This window comes from Vidua macroura, chromosome 5, assembly GCF_024509145.1.
Source record: "Vidua macroura isolate BioBank_ID:100142 chromosome 5, ASM2450914v1, whole genome shotgun sequence".
In the NCBI taxonomy this organism is placed as follows: domain Eukaryota; kingdom Metazoa; phylum Chordata; class Aves; order Passeriformes; family Viduidae; genus Vidua; species Vidua macroura.
In genome coordinates this window covers 50,970,738-50,992,666 of record NC_071575.1, presented here as the reverse complement: position 1 = coordinate 50,992,666, position 21,929 = coordinate 50,970,738, and the positions used below count along the sequence as shown (strand labels likewise).

The 21,929-nt window shown below is 40.7% G+C and overlaps 1 protein-coding gene across 2 annotated transcripts in view; it reads left to right on the top strand.

The window, feature by feature from the left end:
• The first annotated feature begins 8,475 nt into the window (after positions 1-8,475).
• The window catches only part of TSPAN12 (tetraspanin 12), a 39,952-nt gene continuing 26,498 nt past the window's right edge, over positions 8,476-21,929 (top strand). The window contains exons 1-4 of one of the 2 annotated variants that reach the window (XM_053978656.1): positions 8,476-8,578; positions 8,943-9,079; positions 20,518-20,600; positions 21,221-21,356. In XM_053978656.1, the coding sequence (XP_053834631.1) occupies positions 9,014-9,079; positions 20,518-20,600; positions 21,221-21,356 (285 nt within the window). In that variant the 5' untranslated portion in view covers positions 8,476-8,578; positions 8,943-9,013. Of the gene's footprint in view, positions 8,603-8,942; positions 9,080-20,517; positions 20,601-21,220; positions 21,357-21,929 lie in introns of both variants that reach the window. The other variant, XM_053978655.1, reaches the window with a different exon arrangement.

Sequence of the window (21,929 nt, the reverse complement as noted above, 5' to 3'; positions counted from 1 at the left end):
ATACTAAAGCTGTGCAGCAGTTCTCTACCTCTCTTTGTGCTCTGTATATCTTATGTGGTGGATGATGTAGCTGTGTTCAGCCATGTCAATGCCAAAGGGTGGTAGCACAAGAACTGATGATGTCCTGCACCACTAAGTGCTGCATGCTTATGTCTGCATTGCAAATCCAGCACCATTCCTCAGTCCTTCAGTGGCCTGTTGTCCGTGGGAGTAATGCATCAACTTTTCAATAACACATTGTTTACATGACAAGCAGCCAATTGACCCTTGACAAATGGCCTACATTTAGGGGAGGTAATATAAAGAGACTCTTTGTGGTGGAATTTTAACCAAAAAATGCCATACATTCTCAGCTGCCTAGTTAAAAATCAAAATACTTGAGAATTACAAGTACTTGAGAATATAATGAAGTTTTGTGTTCAGATGAAGCTGTACAATATTTCTGCTGTATGTATTTATGATGTAATGCTGTTTGTCTTGCAGCAAGGGTATAAAGGCTTCACAGAAAAATCAGAGTTTACACAGAACACTACTCAAAAAGTGCTAGCACAGAGATGGATCAGGTTTAGGGCACAAGCAACCTACTTCAGATAACTTTCATGAAGTAGAAGAAAATATCAAGGAAGTCACAGTCATCCACTGTCCTGTGAAAGATTGTTTTGGATTCTGACTGAAATGAAAGCTAGTTACTTGCTGACTCTCATGATACTAGCCTAATAACTCTTGCATACAGTGTTTCATGTTGCAGAAATGTGAGACTGATTACAACATGAAGGAAAATATGTTCGTAACCTTGGTCTCATTCATCATTCTGTGGAGATAAACAGCTTTAGCTTAAATATGTCACTTCTATGTCACATACCTAAATATGTCACTTCTTCCACATACAAAGTTCAAAGCAATTAAAACCTACCATTTGACAATTTAAGATATTCTGTAAAAGAAACGATGACTTGTCAGGCATCCTTCTCATAAAGACTTGCCATGCCTTTTATAATTGTTTTGATAACCATCTTGGCAGGTGTGTATACCTTTTTTCCTATAGAGATCCAGTTATCACACATCAGAGTTAAGAAGCCATGGTAAAATCTGTGTCTTCGGATATGGAAAGAAAACATTATTGTAATTAGTATAAAACTGTAGCCAGACAACCTTTCTTTCTTTCTATGAAGCATATCAATCTAAAGCATTTTTGTTTCATACTTCCTGCCAGACTTTGTAATAATAGCAAAGTAATATATAGTTCTTCAATATGTCTTCTTGTCTTCTTTTTCAAGCCTCAACATCCCTCCATAATTCTCCAGATTTTTACATTCTCCTTTGTCTCACCTACTCTTAATGTCTCTTAGTTTCTACTTCTGTCATTTTTGTGTCCTGCTTTCACCTGCATCTCACTCAAGCCTCCAATGACAGTTTCAGAAGAAGTTTTCATGGGAACTGAGAGCCAGTCAGGGGTGCTTTCAGATCCAAGGAGAAGGGAACATCATTTGTGTTAAGGCGTCTCAGGTAATGTTGCTTCAGGCTTTGCCATCAGAAGACTGGCGTAAGTGATTGTCATGGTTTCAGCCAGGACAGGGTTAAAATTTTGTGGTAGCTTGGAAGGTGTGTGGCCAGAGTTTACTGTTATTCCATACCACCCCATGTCATTGCCAGGGGTGGAGGAAAAGGACTCTTGCTTCCTAGGAGGAGGGCGTTCCTTCAGGTGGAGAAAATATGGCAGATGGGTGGAATGGTTCAGTATTCATTTATTGTTGGGGGTTTCTATGTGGTTTTTGTTTCTCTTGGCTTATACCTTTTATTATTAATATTGTTGCTGTTACTGTTCATTTTCTTATCTCATTTCTGTTTACAGTAAATTGTTCTTATCTCTCAACCTGTGATCTTTGTCTTTTGGCCCTGCCATTGGAGGAGGGGAAGGGAGCAGCATATGCTGTTTTTAGGGGGAATTACTAAACTGGAGAATAACTTTCCTAAACCATGACAGTGATTCAGAAACAGCCTCACCTCAGAGGCTGGTTTTATAATATATATATTTACATATTTTTAATATGTATCCTAGATAACAATCTCAATGCAGAGAAGAATCTGGACAAGATACTGAAACTAAAAAGGAAAAACGGATTTAGCAGTAGAGGACATGTAGAAGAGGAGAAGGAAAAATATGGAGATTAAAAGAAGGACAAGGAGAAAAAGAAAGAAGGCGAAACAAATGGAAAGAATGGGAAGACTTATCCCTTCCCTGTAAGGCTGCAAGAAAACTGATCATCACTGAAGTAACACCGGATTTGATTTTATCACAACTAGTAAGCTATTTGCTAATTCTTAATCAGACTTGAGCTCTGAATCCTGTTAGCTCTGAATCTCATAGTCAGATGGAACAATAAGGTGTAACAGGTGACTGAAAGGCAGCTATGTGCAGAGCAGCATATTCACCTTAGCTGGCAAGAGACTTTTCTATAAAAACATATTTCATATGCACCTTCCCAAAGAAAAACTGCCCTAAGAGATAACTTATCAAACACTGAAAAATAAGGAGGTGTCATAGTTAAAGATGTTGGTGAATCTTTATTCCCCTATTAAATTACATCAACTTTAGTTATACAATCATACGGATTCTTCTCCTTGACCCCTGCTTCATTATGTGCAAAGAATGAGCTTTTTATATATTCTTTTAGCCTCATTCAGCATGAGGTCTATATACTTTCCACTATTAAGTGGAAATAGCTATTAAGTTTTAGCTGTTAGGACAGCCATACATTTCCTGCTGGCTTGTTTTGTGACTCTCATAGCACACGTGTTTCACAAACATTCCTCCACATTTCTCTGAAAGAACAGTTTTATCATCTCTCCCTACAGCTGGGAAATTCAAGCTGTACAACACAAGTATCTGAGAATTCAAGCTAATCCATCTGAGTAGTTCACAGTGAATTACATTTCATATTTTTAAAGGGCAGTTCCCAGTAGCTTCAGATAAAATTATGAATGTTTAGTATTCCTCTGAATCAGCCTGTGAGATCTCAAGCTGGGCAATGAAAACACAGAACAAAATAACTGCCTGGGAAAAATGTGATTAAGGAAAGTTGCCACACAGGAACTTTGCAGTGGAGACTGACTACAGTTCTCCAAAGTGGCTGCTCTCTAGTGATGGGATCTCCTTTGTACTTCCACAGCACCAGGGCTCTATGATAAGAAGTGTCAGCAACCTTGATAAATAGCAGTGCTGTTGACACATCAAAGATAATAAAATGTGCTCTTTGCTTATGTAAAATCCCCTGTTGTGCCTGAGAAGGAAGTGTGGACTATAATCCACAGGACTCTGAAGGTCATTGGTAAGAAACTGAAACTTAGGAGACTTCAGAGGTGGGCTTATGCAAACCTCATGCAGTTCAACAAGGTCCTGCACCTGGGTTGGGGAAATCACAAGCATAAAAAGGATGGGAAGATAATGAATTGAGAGCAGCCCCGAGAAGAAGGACTTTGGGCTCTGGTGAACAAGAAGCTCAACACTACCTGGCAGTGTATGCTCGCAGCCCAGAAAGCCAAATGTATCCTGGGCAGCATCAAAAGGAGTGTGGGCAGCAGGCTGAAGGAGGGAATTCTGCCCCTCTACTATGCTCTAGTGAGACTCTATCCATAATATTGCATACAGATGTGGGGTCTGCAACATAAGGACATTTGTTTGCCTTGTCACTGCTGCTGCTGTCCTCTAGTTAAGCAAGAAGGAGGACATTCCTCCCCAGTCAAAGTGTGACCATGAGGAGATTGTAGAGGGATACTGATGTCCAGGACAGGTCAAAGAAAGGAAATAAGCAGAAACTCAGGTTTAGAGAGTAACCTAAGTTTGAAGGGACCAGCTGTGAGGTCAGACCATGTTGCTCAGGTATTTATTAATCTAGATCTCAGAAAAAATCCTGCTGAGGTGTTATTTCAATTCAGAGAGCCTAGGAAAGTTGCTGAGCTAGAAAGCAGTGAAGACCATTTTCAAGAGCCCATTAAACCAAAGTGTTTTCAAGACTATGGTTTTAATTACTTAACCTTGTTAATCTGTATTTTATTAATTTCAAGTGCTGCCTTATTCCAGACCAGTGTTTACATGTTCAAGTAAAACCAAGCTCTAGAGACAGGAAGAAGTTGGTGCCTTTTGATGTCTTTTTTTTCAAAAGAAAGAAGGGAATTTCTACCTCATGGTAGCAATGCTGGGTTCTGCTACAAACATGCATTTACAAGACAGGCTATTCCTGAGCCAACTAGAACACCTTCCATTTTAAAGATATTTGTGTATCTGATAATTTTTTTCCCGAATAAACCTCCATCCTGCCCTTGACATTAAACCTGTCATTAGAGAGGCATACTGATTGGGCAGACAGTCATAACCAGAGCTGATGACCAGACAAGAAACAAGTTTAAAACCAAGGCAAACCAGACTACAATGAAGTGAAGAAAGGTATCAAGCAAAGAGCAGAAGAAGAGAAACATAGAGATAAGGGTTCTAGAGAGAACAGCTCAAGGAACAAAGGAAAAGAAATTAAGTAAGTCTGAGTCTAGGCTAAAGAGCAGACAGATCTGGAGCAAAGCTGAGAAAGAGCTAAGCTAAATACATAAGACCAAAGTACAGAATACCATTATAACCAAGTAAACGACTGAGAAGGCAAGACCAAGTGATGAGTTGCCTACCTGAGACACTGACAAGCTAGCTTCATTAATCCATCCTAAATTCAGCATTGACACTGTTAGTCATGCAAATTACTCATTTCAGACAGAGGTCAGTTATAGAATTTGCCTGCCCAGGCTATACTTGGCAGGGACTTGGAATTAAAAAGCTGTTTGTAGAAAGAAAAGACTTAACTATCCTTGAAACTTTACAAATACAATGGAAATTAAAGGGATCTCAGAATTTTCACATCTAACAGACAATGTGGCAGGAAAAAAAATATTAGCTCATTAAGAACTATCATAGTGCCACCAAAGACGTTTCTAGCTTATACTAAAATCTCGGAAATAAACCTGTCCATGAACAATTTCTTCATTGGAGTAGACCAAGTAGAGCAGATACATCACAGAATTAAAATGAATATGTGCCACAGCACATCCATGTGTATGTTCCTCTGTTCACTGCTCATCTGAGTAATTTTAAATGCTATGGTGGCATATAAAAGGTCATTATTTAACTAATCACTTTTTCAGTGATGAAGTTTCCTGCCAAATATTAAAAAGTAATTATCAGCTATAAATTTACATGCACGCCTAATGCTATTCCACTTGATCACATAGTTTAAATTAAAGACACTTTCAGCCATGTGCTGTATGGGTTCTTTAGTATCCACTGCTCTTTTATTCAGGTTTCTTGATGAGGAACAGCTTACAAAACCATACTGTTGTATTAATGCACACTAAATGTCTATCAAACCACACCCTTCTAATAGATTTTGAACCTGCTGGCTAATTTCAAGCACATCTGACAAAGAGGAGCTAACTTACAGATATTAAGTTTCCATACATCAAATTGAAATAGGCAGATAAGGAGAGGAAAGAGATTATTGGAGTTAATTTAATTTCCATCCCCCTCTTCTGTCATTGATGAAAGACTGTATCATGAGCATTTTAAGTCTAGAGAATTCATATTAGAAAGCTGTTGTGGATGTCTTATGACAGAAAAAGAAACTTCTCAGATTGTAGTTTATTAGGCATCAGAAAATCCAAGCAAAAAATACCAATCCACAAGGCTTTCCATTTTCATAAGTCTCCGTGCATTAAATAAGCATTACTTTCTAACACCAAACATATATTTCAAAAACTTATAAAGAGCTTCACCATTACACATCTGTTTGTAAAAAATACTCTCTTGTCTTGCCCTAAATAAACAGGTTAGTCTTTAGAATGTATGGGAACTGCCTGTGTATTTCTTTCCCAGTGCTGACATCATGGAAATATCACGAAGTTTGACAGCCTGGTGGAAAGCAGTATTCCAAAGAGAATTGCCCCTATAGAGTTAAGCAGACATTCATAAATAGGACCTGTTTTCTTTACATTTTGAGCAAAATCTCTTCTGGACAGCTAATGATTTAGCTAACAACAAAATTGCAGAGAAATTGTTTAAGCAACTAGGGGATCCTCTTTTTATTTGTGATGAAGTTGTTGCAGCAGAATTTTAAAAAGTTAGTCTTAGAGTGTCTTATGACCAAAGACCTCAAAGAATGAAAACTTAGAGACATAAAATCTTGAAGTGCCATTTTTAGCAGGATTTTTAACATCTAAGATGTCTAAGAGACTGATTTTTTTTCCTTTATTTCCTTATCATACTTTAGGAATAGTTTTACAGTAAGCCAAAAAATATCTGAAACGAGTAAGAGAACTTCTTGTATGCTATTTTAGGCAGGTTTAAAGAAAAGTCACTGAGCCTAAGATAACTGAACATTTTTGTAGTGCAATTTTTATAAAATTTTGCTCAAGCAATTTGCTGTCTTCCCAGGAACAATTAATAACACAAACACACCTCAGTTATTTTTATGTTGGTTTAGCTCAGATTGGATTGTTCTTAGCCAAGGCTGGAGCTCAGTTGTAAACTGACGCTGTTTTTTTAAACTGGCATAGATTCACTGAAAATACCATACCTGTTCAAGATCTGTCTGTGTTCATGTGAAGTCTGTAGTAATAAAAAGAATGAATGGTATGTAAACAGCAGAATGAATGTACAATGTCACCTTTTAACAGTATGTTGTAGTTCAATTTGCCTTATTTACGTATGGAATTATCAACATTCACTGAAGATTTTAAATGTGGAAACTACACTTCCCAGATAGGCTCATGATTTTACAGAGGATCAAAATAGCAGTTAAAGCTTAGCAAATTTCAAGTAGAAAAAAATCTTCACACACCACTTTTCTGCAATATTCTTAACTATTTTCAATTTTACTACAATTTTCACTTATATGAATTTGTCATAAAGTCCCCGTTGCATGGGCTTTAATGTCCTTCCATGTTCAATGTTCTTTTTAAGGAGGAGCAAATACACCTGAAGACTCTGCCCCAATTTGCCACGAATGACATCAAACAGTGAAATTAAAACTAAATTGAGATTCCACTAGCAACTTCAGTGATAAGCATTTGAATATCTGGACTTTGTGTGGTTTTTCAACAATAGACATTGTTTCTTCAAGAAACAGATTTTTCTTTGGCCTTACAAGAGCTAGATTTTATCCATTGCATCCTTTTTCCTCTTTCTCAGCTTTAACTAGCAGTTGTTAAAACAATATTTATGTATCATGAACTCAAGAATATTTTCCTGTTCTAGCTAAGAAATATTTTTCAGTGTATTTTCTTCTAATTTTTGTGGTGGTGGCACTGCAACATCCTTATATGTGTTAATGGAAAATTTGTTACTAATCTGCATGTAACTCTGAGTTTTAAATATAATTGTTATTTTTGAAATATGTATATATATATACACACATTGTAACAATACAGACATCAGTAACAATTAAATAGAGTAGATTTAGACTGGATATTGGGGAAAAAATTCATTACTGTGAAGGTGGTGAAGCACTGGAACAGGTGGCCCAGAGAAGCTGTGGATGTCTCATTCCTGGAGGTGTTCAAGGCCAGGCTGGATGGAGCTCTGAGCAACCTGGTGAAAGGTGTTCGCTGCAGAGGAGCAGAACACCTTTCAGAGGGTGTTGGAACTAGATGAGCTGCAAGGTTAAGAGGGGCTGAAACTAGATGAGCTGTAAGGTGCCAACCTATCCTGTGATTCTATGTAATTCCTACCCTGATCGCCAGATGCACACACACACTAATGGATTTGAGAAAGAGGACTTTTTTTCAGCTCAGTTGTGTCACCTGTAAGTTCCACGCACATTACAGAGCAAGTCAATGGCCATTTTTCCTAAATAATAACTACAATTTTCCCTAAATAATAACTACCCTTTTTTATTATTATTAAATAATAACTACCAGATTTTGACCATTTCTAGAATATCTCTCCAATAGGGTTGCTTTTCTTAAAATTTGCTGTTTAGCAGAGGGAGTGGGTCCTGGACTGTAAATGACCAGATTCAGGTTTGATGTTGGCAGAGTTTAATTTCCAGCGCAGACGGTGCAACTTTGTGAGATGCCTATGAAACATTACAAACGTGTTTCGTGCGGCATTTGCCGCGCTGGGCCAACATGTCACAAGAGAGGGGGTTTCATGCCATTCAGTTCCAATCAGCCCATTGCTTAACATCTCCCCTGAAGGAAGAAAGGACAACAGCTCCGAAGCCCCGCCACAACGAGGGTACCGGGCATAAGCTTGTGTGCCGGGGACACAGCCCCGCCGGGGGCACAGCCCTACCCGGCCCCGCGGGGGCCGCTACCTCCGGGACCGCGCGGGCGGCGGCGCTAGGACCGGGCGGGCGGGCGGCGGCGCATGCGCGGGCGCCGCGGGCCGGCGGAGCGCTGCGGGCGGGGCGGAGGGGCCGGGGCAGCCGCGGAGCCGGGCCGGGCCGGGCCGGACCTTCCCCCGCGCCCGCCGCAGGGCATGGGCGCCGCGGCTCCGCGCTGCGCTGCCGCCCCCCGGCCCCATGAGTCCTCGCCGGAGCAAGTGAGTGCGGGAGGCGTCCGGGCGGTAAGTGGCCGCTGTCCCACGGCCGCCGTGCCTCCCCAGGGCAGCGCGTCCATCCTGAGCTGAGAGGGAGCTGGCGTCCCCGGGCCGTGCCTCCGTTGCCCTCAGCTCCGCTGTGCCGCTGGGGTAGCCCGCGGCTTCTCCCTGCCCGCGCATTTATTATTTTTATGAGAACAGCTCGCCCCTCGCTGTCTCTGGGCGGGGCGGGAGGGGAAGGGAGGCTGCCGGGGGTCTCCGCGGGACGCGGCCGGTCCGGGCTCGGCGCGGCTCCGCCGCCTCCACCTGCGCGCTGGTCCCTCTGTAAGGCGGACTCGCCCACCCCTCTCCCCCTCTTCCCCTGCAGGGCGCCGGTGGCCCGGCCTCGGGAGGGAGGATGTGGTGAGAGGATGGGGCTGTGTCCCGCGGGGACTCGCCATGGCCAGGGAGGACTCGGTGAAGTGCCTGCGCTGCCTGCTCTACGCCCTGAACCTGCTCTTCTGGGTGAGTGCAGCGGGGCGGGCCGGGCGCGGGCAGGTGCCGTCCCGGAGGCGAGGGGCGGGCGCGGCCGCGGGCCGTCCGCGCTGGGCCTGGGGCCCGGAGGTGCTGCCCTGGTGCCCTTGGCCCCATGGCAGGCATCTCCCGCAAGGGAGTACATTTTACTGGGGAAAAAAAATACCTTTGGAAACTGGTGGGAAGTAAAATTGAATTAGGGTTACTTATGGGAATCGGTGTACCTGTAATAGGTAAAGAGGAGAATATTCACGGGTGGCTTCCTGACTGGGTGAGTTTCAGAGCATCCTGTGACCCAAGATGAACTCCAAGCTCTTGCAGGTATTTGAATAGTCTGCCCAGAGTCTTCTTGTGTATTCAGTGGATAGGCAAGGCCTTTTGTTTTGAGGATTTCAGTCAAAGCAGAGGATTGTAAAAAGCTATATTTATAGCAGTGGGTTTCTCACTCTCAGCACAAGTGGGTGTGATCAACTCTTGTTCCTTAAACTTTTGGAGCTTTGAAGAAACAGCAGGATGGATATTTTCAGAGTCCTCACTCATTTGCAACAAATGAAATCTCTTCCACCTGAATAGATGAGATTTGTGCATGGTAAGGGATGCAGATGGAATGACATCACACACCTGGGGCTCACACCTGATTCATAAGGGCTGGCTTCTGAGGTGCTCTAGACTTGAGTGATGCAGGGATGGGACTAAACCTAGTTTATATCTGATTTTTTTTCTACCTACATCCAGCCCTGGGATCCCCAACACAAGAAGGACACTGACCTGTTGACGTAGGTCCTGAGGAGCGCCACCAAGATTGTTAGAGGGCTGGAGCAGCTCTTTTGCAAGGAGAGGCAGAGAGGATTGGGATTTTTCAGCCTGGAAGAGAGAAACCTTTGAGGTGACCTATTTGTGGCCTTCCAGTACCTGAAGGGAGCCTACAAGGAAGTTGGAGAAGGGCTATTTACTAAAGCATGTAGTGACAGGACAAGGGGGAATGGCTTCAGACTGAAAGAGAGTAGGTTTACATTACATATTATAAAGGAAGAAATTCTTACTGTGGTACCAGTGAGTCACTGAAACAGGTTGCCTAGAGAAATGTTGTCTGTCTCGTCCTTGAAAGTGTTCAAGCTTTGAGTAACCTCTTCTAGTGAAAGGTGTCCCTGGCCATGGCAGGGACTTTGGAATTGAGATGAAGTCCCATGATGACTGAAAACTAAGTGGAAATCAGAATATGAATGAAAGAGAAACCGCATGTGGAACAGAATGGTAGTTTTTGTGCAAAAAGGGTTTCTTTGTTCAAGCTGGGGTCATGAAGCCTTTGAAGCCTGAATAAAACTGTGCAGGAGTCAGTGGATACTGTCTGGTAAGGTCTGACTCTCAAGCTCTTAGAAGAGAACATCTGAAGTAAGCTTCAAAGTGTGTCCTGTGTGCAGCTGTCCCACTATGTGTGATGGGAGTTGAGCATTTGTCATTGCCAGCTTGGTGAGGATAGACTAGTGCATATGAAGATTCCTTAAGTGCATATTAAGAATCCTTAAGATTACACAAATGGCTAGTCTGATCATGAATACTGCTGAAAAACTGAAGGTGCAGATGGTGACTGCAAAACACCGCTGTCTGCATTCTTTGGTTAGTTTTGGTGCCTATGGAAGCAGAGGAGTGAGAGAACTTTATCAATCACTCTGCTGCTGTTCTTGTAGATTCTCCATAGTATTGCTTGTAAATGTACAGCTGTATGCTCTGTTAGAAAATAAACTTTTTTTACTTAGCTCAGCTGATGAGCTGTGATGTACCTGTGTGTGCATGAGAGGGAGGCAGGCAGGAAGTGTTGTTACAATGCTTTCTGTCACTTTTGACCTAAAGTCTGCTGAGCTGTAAATAATCCATAAGCAATCAGCTGAAAGGCAAAGGCTCTGTTGTAGTGGTTCATTATGTTTTATAATGGACCAGTAAATGTACTGCCTTTATTGCTCCAGAAAAGCACTGGTTTTGTGGAAATGAGTGGATTGGTACTTCAGGACCTGCAATTTGCAGAAAGCCTTTCTTCTTACAAGATAGAAATAAATTCATCATCAGTGCTCTAACTGTTGTTGGTTAACTGATTGGTTAACTGTTGTTGGTTGACTGATGCTGGTCATAGACCTGATGATATCCTTCTGGAAGCTTTTTTCATGGGCAACTGAAGTATGCATCTGACTGCAGGATGTCTCTTTCATAGCAGTGGAAGTTGCAGTTTCAGGATATCCTCAGCCTTCAATTTTTTTTTTTTTTTTTTTGCTGTGTTTTTTTGACAGTGCCCTGGACAAGGAATATCCTTCAGACTAAATCCTGCAGTTAACATTTGGTTTCATTCTTCTGCAATCCTCATATATATATATATATATATATATATAAACGGGCATCACTTCTTAGTGTAATTTGCAAGACTGAGGGATCCAGCATGATTCTATGTTCTGTAACACTACTATTTCCAGTATATTAAATTCTGAACAGCGTAATTAAAGAGAAGACCTACAAAAAGACATGATTTGGTGTTCTGTGGTCAATACTTAGTGCTTAGCTAAGCAGCCTATCTTAGTGGTTATTGAGGGAAGACGTGTTCCTTCTGCTTCCTATTTTTCTATTCTTAGGGACAGTACTGGTCTTTGTTATATCTAGATAGTGTGTGTGTTGGGACTTGGAGAAATTCAGTTTTGATAGCTTTACAAATATATTTTATGCAGTTTATGAGACATCAGTGTTTTTCCTTCTGGTGGGGGCTTTACTGGATTGGCAAGCTCCTGATGCTGTCCCAGCTCAGTAGCAGTCCTGGGTGTAACATGAGTATCTTCATTCATTTTGAGCACTGTATAACTTGTCCTCAGAGAATCCCTCTTTGCCACACTCTGCAGTGCTGCCACTGTTCTGTATTTTGCTGTGGTTGTTTTCCTAGTCAAACCACCTTTGCAAGCATTTATACTAGGCAGACCTTCAGTCAGAGAACGTGGTCAGCCTGTAATAATGGCACAGGCATATCACAGGAGATACTGGAGTGCAAGTATCTCCCGTGTGTTGTGCTAGAACAGGAACTGGCAAATGGTGCTGAATTCAGGGAAAATTCAGTCTCCTGGCTGCTTAGAGTAGTAGGGGATTAAGCAAAGCAATAGTTTTGAGATGTACAGGTTTGTTCTACTTTTCTTTGCAGCTTAGCCATGTATGTTCTTTAAAAAAAGTTATTAATAGTTGAAATAGATGAACTAGATAGTGATAGTAAATGCAACTAAAAGCAGCACAATAATTTTATTGATTTTCTCAATTTTTTGGAAGAAAAGCAAAGTATAATGTGGCAGGAAGAGTGGATGAAAAAGTCTGTATAGACTTTCTGTCTTGAGAAAACTAAAAGCTTTTTTTTTTTTTTTCCCTGGTGAGCACGTGAGGCAGGAGCAGCTGCTGTTGTGTTGCTTGTAATTGAGGATGACTGTACTGTAGTGCTGCGGACAAATCAAGGTTGTAAGTTGCAGTTGACTGTGTTGCAGGTGGTAAGGATCTCTTAACTGATGATTAATAGTGTCAGTGGATGTTTGGGCCCAGACAGTGATGGTGCCACTTTCACCTCATGAGCTTTTTTTGCCTAGGGATATGCTGTTTCTGTTGAACAGTGTTTAAGATTTCCTTCAGCAGTACCATTTAATTTCACTTGTGTGATTGCAGCCAATAAACGCTTCTGGCAGGTAGTGGAAATTGTTTGCATCTATCTTGAGCTTGTGTTTGTGAACAAAGTTAAAAAAAATCACATAAAATGAAAGTGGAGCACGTTTCCAGTTAAGTACTTAAATATTCTAGTTTTCCCTATGTGTACAAATTGAGAACTCAGTGTAAGTGAATAAGAGTGTTGTTCTAGGAAGTAACTAAGGGCGGTTGGAAGCAGTGATATTTTATTTCCTGTTTCCTCCAACTTCAAATGCATGTGTTGAATCTTGTAATTTTTTTGCTTTATTTTTCAAGTCTGTTGTGACATGAGAAAGAAATCAGTCTATCCTACCTTCTGTGAAACCAGATTCTGCATGGAGGTTGTTTCTCCTGTGTTTTGACTTCCACTCTTGTTGGTGGGATTTGTAGAACTTGGAATGAAAAGTCTGGGTCAATGTTTTAAGTTTAAGTGGCAAATAATATCCATTGAAATGAACACTGCCTGGCCTGTTACCTGTAGCACAGTAAATTGTGTTTTAGGCTAATATCCTCTGATTTTAGAGACTGCAGTTTAGACATGTGGAATTAAAACCTGCTTTTCTTAGCATTCTTTGTATAAAGAAAATAACTGTGGCTTCTGTGGGAATATGCTGTCTTTTTAAAGGAATGCTTTCAACAGAGGAAGCTATAGGAGGAGTTTTAAAGGACCCAAACTATTTTTAATTCTGGTATTTGAGAAATCTCTTACTTTTTGGTGTCTTTAGGCTGTAATATTTATACAACATTGTTACATTACTAGACTCTGTCCTAACAGTGTTCAGCCATAAGTCAACTTTGTGTCTACCTCTATATAACTTTTTATTCCAAGTATCTTTGTAGGTGATATGGCTCACCCTGTGTGGCATATCAGCTGTGAATTGCTGGATGAGTTTCTGGAAAACTGTCCTAATGGAAAGGAAAAAAACAAACCCAGACCCCACCCAATGTTAGAAATTGCGTTAATATGCTTTTTAATTCAGAAAGAAGTGAACCACAGACACTTTTTTTGTAATACTCACAATTAACTCTGTGGAACTCATTACATCAACCTGGAGGGTGAATCATAAACCTGTGCTGACATAGCTCAGGGGGAAAGAAAAATTTCAAGCTATGTGCTTATACTGGTAAACCACAATCTGGAGCAAACTGGAAGGGTCCATCTGGCATGTAGGTACTTGTATATTTTTTCCTTCTTTAAATTCATATCTCCTTTTGTAGAAGGTAGCTATCCAATTATTCATGAATCTCCAGTACCCTGGGCCCAGTACGCTCCTGTACCCTGAAGATTCTCTGTCATCTTGAGTCTATGCTAGGTTCATAGGAATAATAACAACTTTTAAAATATCTTGTAGCTTTTTCACAAGGTGTAGGGGACAGTTTAATTATGTGCATTTTTATAGGAATATGTGATTTAAACAAAAACGCAGATTCATTTTAATCATCTTTGTGCTCATGGGTATTCATGAGTAAAATAGGAAAGTTAGGTGTAAACCCACTAACAGCTCATGTCTAGTCCTGTGGATGATAGAAAACACATGCTCTTTTTAAGTGTGTGTGTGTGTATATATATATATATGTTGAGTTTAAAAATAATTTGAGATACTCTCTCTGTATCTCTGAGAGTGACTACTGTCCATGAATAAAAGCAAACTCTTAAAGAAACAAAATTAAGAGTATATTGTGTATATGTGAAGGCATATCATCTTGATGGTGATGTGTGGATTGTGATATGGATTGGGATACTTGAGCTGTGAGCATTGCTGTGGATTACCTGTGATGACCAGCACATGCCTCTTCCTCCCCAAAGCCAAAGATGTCTTGATAGTGAGATGGTTACTTTTGAAGGAAAAGTGATATCCTATCTGCAAGTCATATCCTAACAAGAAGTGTAGTGCCTTTGTAGTCATAGAGAGGGTGGTTGAAGAAATATATGCACTTCTTTATCATTCTTTGCTTTTAATGTACCCTTGTGCTACTCAGCCCAGAGGTTGATGTGGGTCTGACACACAGTAGAACTGTACCTCAGCTTTGTTTGCATGCTTGGGCTCTTGCTCTTTCTACTGTGCTTTCTCTGAGTGCCTTGAACAGCCACCTGCTGAAAAACTGGCTCATGTTCTCTGGGAGGGTGACCTCTTAGCAGCCTGTCAGTGCTTCAGCAGTTGCCTTACTGCAAACTGCGAGTTCCAGCCCGTGTCAAATGTGGAGCAGGTTGCTAACTCACTGTTGCAGCTGTGCAAGCAAACCCAGATTCAAAGTGCAAATACAAACGTGCTTCAGCTGTTTACTGATGTGGGAGGGGACCGAGGCATAACCTTGTAGGAAGCTTAGCTAAAACAAAATGTTGGAATATCTATAGAATAAAAGGTGCTTTTTTAGGAAATGGGGGATTTCGCTTTTTTGTAGGCAATTCTTCTTTCTCTAAACATTTAAGTGGTTCTGACGTTTAATACAAAAAAACAAGGCCTTTTGTCCCCCCTCCTCCACCCTAATGTCCCTCTGTCCCAAAAAAATATAGCTGTCTGTTTATCCATGGATCTGAGTTTTCTGTGTTTGTTCAATGATCTGAATATTGAACCTAATAGTGAAAAATCCTGTAAAAGCATTAGAGCATGCTCATGACCTTGGAGTGATGTATCCCCTCTGTCCCTTGGTAAGGGTAAGTCATAGCTCAGATTACCCAAATCAATTCTAACAGTAAGATTTTCACGAGGTTTGTGTTTTGGGTTTTGCTTGTTTTTGGTGGGCTTCTTTTGTTGTTGTTGTTGGTTTTTTTTAAACTAAAATTATGGGACATATTTTGATGAATGTTGTCATATCTTGGAAGTCATTTCCTTGTAGCCAGAAACCTTTTCATGTAAAGCAGGTTGCTCTGTAGGGCTGTTAGTCAGTGTTTCATTATGGATATCAGAGCATGGCCTGAAGATGTTTACCCATCTGTTAGAATAAAAACGATCATGTGTGATTTTTGGTATGGAAGATACTTTTTTAAATATTAAATCAGAGGAAAGATTAAAATATTCTCAAATTTGAGCAGAAGTAAAATGAATGTGTTAGAATGTTCAAATGAAAAAAATGAGAGTGTGAACACAGGTGTGGATATAGCAAGATCAATTAGACTTGCTCCCTTAAAGACAGAAATCCATGTTCATTTATTAATTGGAAATACAGATTTATTTTCCAGTTTAGGTATGGCCTCAGAGACAATGGGAGTAAAAATTTCAAAATAATGGCTTAAAAGATATATTTAATGAATTGCAGATGATTTTATATTTTAATTTTGATGTCTAATTTACATAAGCGAGTTACCAAGACAATTTAAACTCTGCTTGGAAATGATCGCTTCTAATAGCTGAAGTCTGTTGCTGGATATTTTAATTCAGTTGTCTGAGAAAACTTTAGTAGCTTAAAAAAACTTTACATTAGAAATTAATTTGAAAATTCAATATATTATTGTGTGCATATTGCTCATATATAAAAATAGAATTTATTCCCTAAGTTCAATCAGTGTGAAAATATATTTAAAATAGAGCATTACAGTAGGCATCATTGTGAACTCCTCAGTGTCATGTTGATGGCTATACAACATACTGTGACAGTTCAGAATTAAACCCATAGTGACTTTTGCAGCCAGCTGCAACAAATAAACATATTTTACTGCATACTAGCATATCATATTTACAGCACAGCAGACTGGCTGTCATCAGAGAAGCTTGAATGAGAACTTTTAGGGGAAATTATGTTACTGCTAATGTGAGAATTGTCTTAGAAGTTTTGTCATAAACCTGTGTTCTTTCATCTGATTGCTTGATACAGATTTTAACTGTATTATGCATATAAATCAGTTTCAAAGCAGTGACTGAAGTGGGGACTGCCAGTTTTTTGGGGCCACTGTTTTACCATCTTTCAAATGAACCAACAGTAGCTGTAATCGGGACCTTGCTCTTGCCCATGACTTCTTGAAAATCACTTGGCAGTGAATTGCAGTGATGTGCCAGGTGATACTTGCTGGTGGGTTTGGATGCACACCAAGGTTTTTGGGGAGACTGTTATTGTTTCTGCCTACTGAGTGCCTGGACTCAGTTGTACTGCTGGTTGATGGACTTCTTGTGCTGCTGGCTGAAGATCTGCATGTGCTGTAGGTGGTGTGAAGTGGTGGGTGCCTGGAGCTTTCTTGATGTCATCTGGCACTTGAGGATGTTTAGTGCTTTTACAGGGCAGCACATCTGCACATTGAGTCAGCTGGAGGCTGTGGAGGCCAGACATGTGTGTTGTGTTCTTGCTGTGATTCCCTTGTGGCTATGGAGCAGGTGAGCAAGTGGATTGATGGATGGGAGCTAGTACTTGATAATCTTTTGTCACTAAAATAAACATCAGTCATTATGCAGGACAGTCTGGTGTTGCAGAGGCATCTTTCATCAGTCAGGGTGTTGCTGCCCTGAGGCTCACTTCTGCTGATCAGAGGGGGTGCAACTTTTTCCCCATCATTTCCTTCTATTAGTGAAGAGCTACCAAGCACTTGCTAGCTTATGTGCTGTGAAGTATACCTTTTGTAATGAACTTATTTCTGAATTGCTATTGTGAGTTATCAGTTTGCTCTTTCACAGGCCTCTTTTTTTTCCAAGAGGAGCCTCTTGAGTATTTGCCTTCACTTTCTGCCCCATGCCTTCCTGCCACCCCAGCTGGACAAAGTTACTGACTTTCATGCCTGTGAATGAAGTGTGTCACAGCACTCTGGCTTTCAGGTCATTCAGAGTAATAATTCACTTTGGACTTTCTTGAAAATACAGTGCCCAAAGGTTCCTCACTAGGAATCTGATTGGCAGGAGAGTGTTGCACAGGTAATCTGTGTGTAACATCTGTTTAGCAGCAAGGTCAGGCAATATGCTTGCACTTTTTTCAGAGTCATGCTGACCTAGCTCTTGTGCATTTTAAGAGTAGCAGAAGTCAGTAACACCTAAAGCAGTTAATGGTGGTGAAAACATGCCAGGCACAGGGTAGATGAGTGGTTGAGCGGTATGCTGGCTTTCACAGGCTTTATAGGTGGAATGTTCTTGCACGTAATTTGCATCAGCAAGAAACAATAGTAATCGTTAGTTATTCATACTAAATGAGAATAGCCAGGGAGAACCTAAATGGCCGAAATCTTTCTGAATGATGCAAGAGGTCTTTCATAGAGAGTTTGTTCTTATGAACTGAAACGCTGTTCATGTAGTTACTTTATTAGGTTAATTTCCTAGGTTGAAGAAAGCAGTCCTTTTCTTCCAGTTGCTGTTCATAAATGAAGAGGGAGTCACATTTTCTGATATGATCATTGAGCTTTACTGTAGAAGTAACACTGCCATGTGCTGGCCTCAGCTTGGTGATGTATCTGCCTAGATTTTCCATGGATTTTATATGGGCAAAAATACATATCTAAGGTAGAGAAAACTAAATTTAGGCAGACAGGACAGAAATGAAAGTTCTTGTCCTTCCTGATTTGCCTTTGCATGCAAGTCCTTTTCTTCTAGCAAATGGAATGATTCTCTTAGTGACAGGACTCTGTTCAGTACTTTTGGTCTTCAGAAAGTCCTTTTACTTGTTTGCCTTTTACCTGTTTGCTCTGTGATCTCCCTGTTATCCGTGAATAACCTGCATGCTTCAGTATACTGCCAAATCTTACCTCTGCTGAAAGAGCAGTTTAGCCTTCATCGAAATCCCCCACCTCTTACTGCTGTGTACAATGTGTTGCCACATGCTGTCAGCTGAAAGAAAATTGGTGCAGTCTGGGAGTGCCTAATGGACAGCAAGGAGCAGGCAGTCCACCAGTCTGGTATGTGAGGAACAATTTTATTTAGAAAGCGATCATTTTCTAGTACTGCTTTCCTAGCAGGACTATCTGGCTCTTAGAGAAAGTTTCTGAGCAGTGTTTTGATGGACTTCTCACTTCAAACACTGCTGTTGTAAAATGAAGGAACCAAATCGGGTTACATCTTAAATATCTTAAATATACCTTAAATATTTTACCATAAACAGAGTGGATGTGTGAGCTAATGCTTTTCTGTGTGTATCAACAGGCCTTTCAGAGAGATGTGGAGTATTAAAATTGTTTTGTATTGCCTTTTGACAGCAAGAAAGTAGGCTGGTTGCTTGTGGTCTGCTTTACCTCTCTCGTGTTTTTGACGGCTTGTGTGGTATGTTTGTCTGATGCTTTCTCAGGCGATAGGTGGGAGGAGATTCCAGTCATCTTGTTTTCCTTGTTCCTGCAGCTTCCTGCAAATAAGACAATAGAAAATGTTCTTTACTGTTACTATTTCACCAGCCAAAACAGATGCCACAGAGTATAAAGAACATGAATGAATATAGTAGACATGTAGCATGCACTAACTTCCAGGAGTATGTTTGCAGCATGCCAAGCACCCAGCTCCTGCAGGCAGCACACAGAACCAGGGCAGTGCTTGTACTTTGTGCATCTGATCTGAAAAGCAGGAGGAAACTCTGGGATAACTGCTGGGACTTCTGTGAAATCTTAAAGACAAAAGTAGTCTGTTGTGGGCATGCTGCAGGCTAAGGAGCCAGTAAGGACACAGAGTGACTTCTCCAGTTAGGTTTGAACCATTTTACTTGTTCTTCAAAACACCTTCAGGGAAATATTGAGGGCATGTGAAAAGCTAGATGTTGAGGACAACAGGGGAGATTAGCACTTCTTACTGATTTAAGAAACTGTAAGTATAATGCTTGATGTGTCCTGTCATCAGTTCATGAAAACAGTAGTATTCAGGAAAGTCAGCATGCTTAGGGCTCCCTCCCTCAGCAAGACAGTGGTGCTTCTGAGGTCCTGTGTCTTCTGTGGTTCGGGCCTAGGTACCCCCATGAAAGTGAGTGAGGAGTGCCTTGTCCTCTAGCAGTACCTCTGCTGCAGCAGCAGCAGAGCTGGTGCTGTCACTGTGGCAGCTCCTGAATGTGTTGTTCAGGTTTGGCTTCTCAAGAAAATCAGAGGGCAGAGCTTCTCCTGGTAAGTTCCAGGTGTGCTGAAGTGTGGCATCAGGTGACAGAAATCCTTGTCTGCTGAGGTGGTGGCAATTCTAGGTGGGGAATTCTATCTCAGTCTTGGGGATTTATTTGCTGTGGAAGCAGTCCTGGTGAAAGTGTAGTGGCTTTATGCCTCTGAAGTGCCTGACATGTTGGATACCCAAATGCTTTATAGGGTTTATAATTGAGATGCAATTAGTTTTATTTTCATTTTATGGTTCAGGAAACTGAGATGTAGTGTTCATGGTGTGACTGTCAGAAAGAGCAAGAGAATCAGATTCTTCTAAATTTAACCCAAAGTTAAAGCTTCTCTCTTGAGTGTCAGTGTATCAGGACTGTTGTATCAGATTTTTCTTCTCTGGCTGTGTACCTGGGCATGGCTTCATGGTTTCATGCAGACTGATGTGTATCACTTGTGAGCCCTGAAGAGTCACTGATTGTAGCAGTGTAAGGCCTCCCTGCTGTTTCTATGGTAAGTTATGCAGTGGTGGTATAGGAGCCAGCAGTAGCATCACTAGGTGGAAAAGATTATTGTCACTGGCACCCTAATACTTGGGCAACAAACCAATTCTAAACATATAGAAGTACAGTTTTGGGGACAGTATCTTGTTCAAGCTAATGAATGCATAAAAGATGTTAGTGATGATTGATCCTCTACATAAATTATGAATGATCTTGTAATTTGTGTTAATCACATGATAAATAACTTAATGTTTTCTTTTTAGTTGATGTCCATCAGCATATTAGGTGTTTCTGCTTGGCTGAGAGACTACCTGAATAACGTTCTCACTTTAACTGCAGAAACAAGGTAAAGCTTCTGGTCTGTGTGGGTTACTGATTGGGGTAGATGTTGTTCATTCTGTGTGGTAAGCATTTTTAATTAGGACTTTTAGAATTGAGAATCTTTCAGTTAAACTAATCATTGTTGTATTGGAAGGAGCATTTTTTGCCACAGTTTCGGGCACCAGTTGAAATTACAAAAAGAGGAAAGGTAGGGTTTCAATCATGTGCCTTTCCCTTCTGACAGGGATCAATTTTTGGCCTGTTGACAACATGTAATCAAATGATATTACTGTTTAGTTTTGAATAATTTATTTAGCCCAGAGATATAGAAATTCTATTAATTTTATTACAGCAGTGCTTATGAGCCCTGGTGATAAACAGGGCCTCATTGTGCTGCATACTGTGCAAGTGCAGGGCAGGAAGATTACCTTTGCTCCAGAGAGGTTTTGGACAATGCAATTTTTGGTACCTAAATGCAGCATTTGACTTTAAAATCATGTTGAAGAGATTTTTGTGAAATGTGTAAGGTGCTGGAAAGAAAGCATCTGCTAATCACCATTTTATTCTTAATGGCTGTATTTTTTTCTTTTGTATCATTTTTTTGTGATTGTGCTTGTTTTGATTATTGTTCTGATTGGTTTTTAGGGTGGAGGAGGCTGTCATTTTGACTTACTTTCCTGTGGTCCACCCAGTTATGATTGCAGTCTGCTGTTTCCTCATCATAGTTGGAATGCTGGGATACTGTGGAACGGTGAAAAGAAATCTGTTGCTCCTTGTCTGGGTATGTTTCATAACTTCCATTTTGTTTCAGGAGTGTTAGAAAGGTTTTAATCCACAGGTACTAGATAAATAGCGATTATTTTTTATTACCCTGTTGAGTTACGGTATCGGTGAGGAATTGTAATTGCAAAGCACACAGCAGGAAATAATTTACTGCCTAGACTGCATTATGCTGTGACTGAAAGACAAGCAGTGTCTCAATTGCAAAAACTCACTTCATTTAGTAGAGGAGTTGCTGAAGGGAAAAATAACTCAAACTCTTCAATACTAATAATTATAGGCATGTGAGTCTGAGTACTCTGAAATATACCCGTATGCTACTGTTTTGACTCCTAGCTGAGCAACAGCTACCTAACCTAGACTTGGCATTATTCCATTGCTGACTGTGTGTGTAAAGTACCAGCATTTGTAGCTGATGAAAGTTAATTCTGAGTATATTCAGAAGCTTTGTCTACTCTTACATGGATGTGGAATTTTGCAGTTGCATTTGGTTTGAGCAAGTTTAAAAATAAGTTCCAAGTACCCATCTTTTCTCTTTATTTGGAGAGTATATAACTAAGCTGACAGCAGCTGA